Source organism: Mastacembelus armatus, chromosome 20, assembly GCF_900324485.2.
Source record: "Mastacembelus armatus chromosome 20, fMasArm1.2, whole genome shotgun sequence".
Taxonomy (NCBI): domain Eukaryota; kingdom Metazoa; phylum Chordata; class Actinopteri; order Synbranchiformes; family Mastacembelidae; genus Mastacembelus; species Mastacembelus armatus.
The window spans coordinates 9,478,117-9,483,261 of record NC_046652.1 but is presented as its reverse complement, the minus strand read 5'-3'; the positions used below and the strand labels follow the sequence as shown (position 1 = coordinate 9,483,261).

General features: G+C 39.9%; 1 protein-coding gene across 1 annotated transcript; it reads right to left on the bottom strand.

The window, feature by feature from the left end:
• Positions 1-1,353: 1,353 nt before the first annotated feature.
• On the bottom strand, positions 1,354-4,756 carry htr5ab (5-hydroxytryptamine (serotonin) receptor 5A, genome duplicate b). Its single transcript, XM_026292609.1, has 2 exons — positions 4,049-4,756; positions 1,354-1,686 (listed from the first exon to the last, which is right to left on the bottom strand). Exons 1-2 carry the CDS (start codon positions 4,754-4,756, stop codon positions 1,354-1,356), a joined length of 1,041 nt encoding a protein of 346 aa, XP_026148394.1.
• Between the last annotated feature and the right edge of the window lie 389 nt (positions 4,757-5,145).

Genomic DNA, 5,145 nt, shown 5'->3' with positions numbered 1-5,145 from the left:
AATGTCTCAGTAACTAGGGATTGCCATGAATTTCGGTTTATGATCAAATGTTCTAATCACTTTTTTCTGGTGTCATCATCAGGTCCAAATTTTATTTTTGCAAATCTTAGCATCCTAACGCACTAAACTAAAATGGTAAATGTGCTAAAAATGATTCCTGCTACAGCTGAGCATGATAGCATTGCCATTATCATCCTCATAGCCAGTGTAGCTGTAGACCTTTACTCTTGTTAAAGAATTAATTTAGTCTAGAGGAGGATCATTTTCTTGAACAACATCCCATGAGAAAAAATCAAAATCCAACAAATTTGGAGATACGTGGTTTTCACTGGACAGAAATGACAGACAGATGAACAGATGCAAAGCTACATCTTTTAATACTTCTACTAAAAAATGACATACGAATTGTGCAAAAAGCTTTGATGTCCAATAGAAGCTCATTTACATTTATCACAACTCTATGAAGAGGATCAATTTCATGCTTGATTCCTTCCATTACAGTATGTTAGACAACAAAATAAAGGCACACTTACTGTTTCTAGGGTGCTGCAAACACTCGGCAGAAAGTGTAAATTTGTGCAGGGAACAGTCTGGACCCACAATTGGAAAATATCATTAAACCAACTGAAGCATAAGCTTTTTGGGCTCAGCCAATTAAGTGAATGTAATGGTGAACATTGGCTTCCCTTACTACCATAAACCCCCTCATACTGTACAACATCACGAGTCAGACTTAACAGGCATCTCGGTGCCAGCAGTTTTAATGTTCAAATTTAATTCTTACTGATTTCTTAGGTTTCAGAAACTGTTCTGCTGATACTTTCAATAGCTTTAGGGAGATGCACTTATCATCTGTATCTCACAGTAGTTTAATCAAATACATTTTTATATTGAAATAGTATATTTTGTTTAGAAGTTTAGTTCAGAAAATATCCTGCAGTTTGTTCTTGTTTTAATATTTATGAGGCTTCTTTTCTCAATTTTACTATTCTTCCAGCTTTACTGCTCCTAAGAGGCTCATGTGTCATGATGAAACTGTTTGTGAGGGAGTTCTCATGCTTTTCTCTCTAATAAGGCTGAAACAACCAAAAGAAAAGCAACATGTAGACAGTGCTGTGTTTATTCTCCTTTTTTGTAGCTCATATATCCATGTTAGTTCAACTAAAAGGTTACCCTGGAATAAACAAAAGCCCAACCTAAATAAGAAAAAAAAATCACATAAGATTTTTAAAAACATTGTTAGTGTTAAACAGTTTCCAGATATGATCCATTTGGGGAATGAGACCTTTGTGTCTGGAGGAGAAACACTGTGAAGTGCATGCTGGTGTAGTATGTTAGCTGATGCCAAATGGCTCAGCGCTGTCGAGAAAAGAGGTTCCTCAAGGCATTGTTGTAGTTCTTATTAAAGGCGGTGTATATCAGAGGGTTAAAGAAGGAGTTGGAGTAGCCCAGCCACAGAAAGATGCTCTTCCAGATGGGCGGGATGTCACAGGAGCACAGTGGCACGATGAGCTCAGTGATGAAGAAGGGAATCCAGCAAAGTACAAACACGCCAATCAAAATGCCTACCATCAGCGCTGCCTTTTTCTCCTTCTGTTCGCGCCATGTGTCCCCGTCTGTCTGGAAGGTCACGGTGGCATGGCGCACAGTAAACACCATCTGGGGCTGCTGTGCCTCCTCCTTCACCTGGAAAGCAGCAATCAGACAATAAATCAGCTAGTCTATTGATTCATTAATCAATCAGACAAACCTCGCTAGCATTATGACAAGAAAAGCAATATTTTAATATGGGTGAAAGAAGAGGAACTAAAGAAGTGAAAATCTCATGCCTGCTTAACAAGCGATGGATTATGTGCAGCTGAAAAGAAGTGTGAATCAACAAGCCAAAGCTTATTCTTTCATTTCATACAGACACATACACACGGCACAGAGCATAAAGCCAGAGTCTTGTCTTAATCTGCATTTTCCAGCAGCTCATTTTGTGCCTTTTCACAAACATACTGTGCAGCCTGGAAAATGTCAGCATTAATCTGCTGTCTTTCTCCTCTCTTATTTGCTGCCTAGAGCAGCTCAAGGCTGACTTTATTTTTGTTTATCGGGTGAAGTTGTCCAGGTCATTCCACTGCTTAACACCTTTTATAAATACAACCCACACCTATAAATCTGTTTGACATCAAACTTGTAGACTAACACTCAACTGTTGTGTTCTCTTCAACATGAACCTGCAATGGGATGGAAGAACATGTTCACTCTGAAGTATATTTAGTAGAATCAGTATGGGCCTATAGATGGCTGAAACAAACCCTTTCCCTCTATGTAAATCTTTTCCCCTAAATATATCACTTTTGGGAAGGTGTTTTCAAATTGACAAATTCCTCATTATATACTAGATGGTGAAGTAGTAGTAGTGAGTTGGCACTTAATAGAAAATCCCCTTTTATACAGCAGCTCATTGAGGTTATGATGTACAAACAAATTAAGATAAGGTGCACCTTAAATGCATCACCTAAAAACTAAGTCTAGTTTCCCTCCATTGTGCTTGTGGGGTTTTTATAATTTTACCCATTACCAGATAACCTTTTGTAACATAGCCACAATCTCCTTCAAGATGACTCGCAGGACACACACACACACACACACACACACACACACACACACACACACACACACACGCTGCAGTAAACAATATCCTGTTGAATCCTGTTATGCATTTTTTTAGTGCATGCCTGCACCTGTGTACCTGCACATTATGGGTCCCCCTGCCAAGTATTACCATCATGCTTAAACAACAACACACATTTTTTAAACAAAACAAATTTTTAATTTCCTTACAAAATAAGCCATATATTGTAACAAAAGAACTTGGTTAAGGCTTGGCTACACTTAATCAACAGGAACGATTGTGGCCAAGCATAAACATAATGTCTCTTATTATGTAATGAGTCCAACTTAATGTAGCACTGGCTATAAATAGGAAAAGGACTGCGATCCCACTGTGTCCAGTAGGATTTTCTGATGATGACAGTCTCCAATGTGCAGATACGGTTGTGCTTTAATCTTATTTAGAATTTCTCACCATCTTTCTTATGTTAAGCTGATTTAAGTGATCAGGAAACAATTCACTTTATGGGTTGCAAGGTCAAGAAATTCAGTCAAGCAGCTTGATGTTTTGAGGTTTTGTGGAATCTAAAGCATTAGTCAGTTTTCATTTTTTCAGTTGCATCAGCTGTTTTCTAACAGTATAATAAGGATAAAGTTGAGATATTTGTGCAAATAGGCCATGAATCAGTGCATCATAGCCATCAAAGCACTATTTCTGTTGTAGCATGTGTATGTATGAATGTCTTTGAGTGGGTGTTGATAAATGCAAGAGGTTTATTATCTTGGCTGTTGATTCTACCACTCACAGCTCTGTACATGCAGTGCCTTGGCTCTTTAGTGTACACTGGAAAATGAGGAGAATAAACTTTGGCTGGGTAATGAGACACATTCTATATGACAACCATAAGCTGTGAATTTGTCTGTGGAAAGGAAAATGAAACATATTCTGTCTAATTTCTATTGCTACAAGCCTGCATAATAAAATTTGACTTATAAGACAGTCTACCAAAATCAACAAAAGATGGGGCTTATTTCTTCGACATTTGGTCTTCTTTGACAATGTTCTCCTAATTTTGGGCCAGCTGACGTCACACTTGCATTATTCAGGGTCATCTTGAGTGTTTGACGGAAATCCAAGTACATACTGTTCTGTGTGAATAAAACTTGACTGCTTGGAGATGGTTATATTTCTATCATTAACATGCGTTGAGGTGTTTTCAGATTGCATTTCCCAACATCAGATTAGGTGAAATAAAGGTGGCAATTCAATTTTCACTGAAAAACGTGCTTAATTAAAGGTTTGCTAATCCTTGTGGAATAGATCTAGACAGTCGTGTCTGCTGATTAGAGAAATACCAAACCCAGAAAGGTTTGGTGGAAAGTTGAAAATGCTGTAAGCGGGGTTAATATAAGATAACAGATTTAAAAAAAGAAAATGAATAATCACCTCAGCCATAGGTGTGATTGTGTTCGTCTTGCGGGAGCCAATCCGAAATTTGGCAGCCTTGTAGATCTTCCAATAAACAAACAGAACCACACAAAGGGGGAGGTAAAATGCCCCAAAGGTCGAGAAGATTGTGTAGGATGGCTCCTGGCTCACCTGGCACTTCATGCCCTCTGAGTAGGTCTCCCCCCAGCCAAAGAGTGGTGACAAGGAAATGATGGAAGACAACAGCCATGTGAGTGCAATCATCACATTGGAGATCTTTTTCCGTGTCTTGAGTGTGTACTCCATGTGCCTGGTGATGGACCAGTAGCGGTCCAGTGCGATTGCCGTCACATTCCAAATGCTAGCTGTGCAGCAGAGCACATCAAAGGAGATCCACACCTGGCATAGCACGCGGCCCAGTTTCCACAGCCGGCCGTTCAACTCATGGACGAGGCTAAGAGGCATGACCAGGGCGGCCACCATCACATCAGAGATGGCCATGGAAGCCACCAGGTTGTGGGGCACCCTGTGGAACGTTCTCACCCTCAGGATGGTCACCAGCACCAACAAGTTCCACACAAATGTGGCCACAACCAGCATTGCCAGTAAAGTATACGTGAGCACACTGAAAACAGAGAAGGGCCTGTAGATATTTCCGCCAGAGTCATGGCTGTCCAAAGCTCCACTGAAGTTGGCTGTCAAGATGCTGGTGTTGGGATACGCCATAGTAGCTGCTCAGTGCTGCACAGCCAAGGGACAAGACAATTCAGAGAGAATTTCTGCACAGTTGATTCATTCTGCAGCAGGAAGAGAGGACAGGGAGACACTGTTCTATGTTGTTAAATATAGTCTGACACCTAAAAACATTTGGGAATTCAATGAAAACAGCACAGTATGATAAAGGTTAAAGACTCAATACTCACAAAAATGTGGACCTTTTACCATTGTATACCATTTGTATAAATGCACTAGTGTAAATCACCGTGCCATTCACAAGAGAGCTAATTTAGTGATTTCGTCACAATAGTAAAAAGCACTTGAGTTTCTCATTTCAACTGTCAAGCAACCTGCCTACAACTTTCAAGTGCAATTTCATCTGCTGTTAAAAGGGCTCA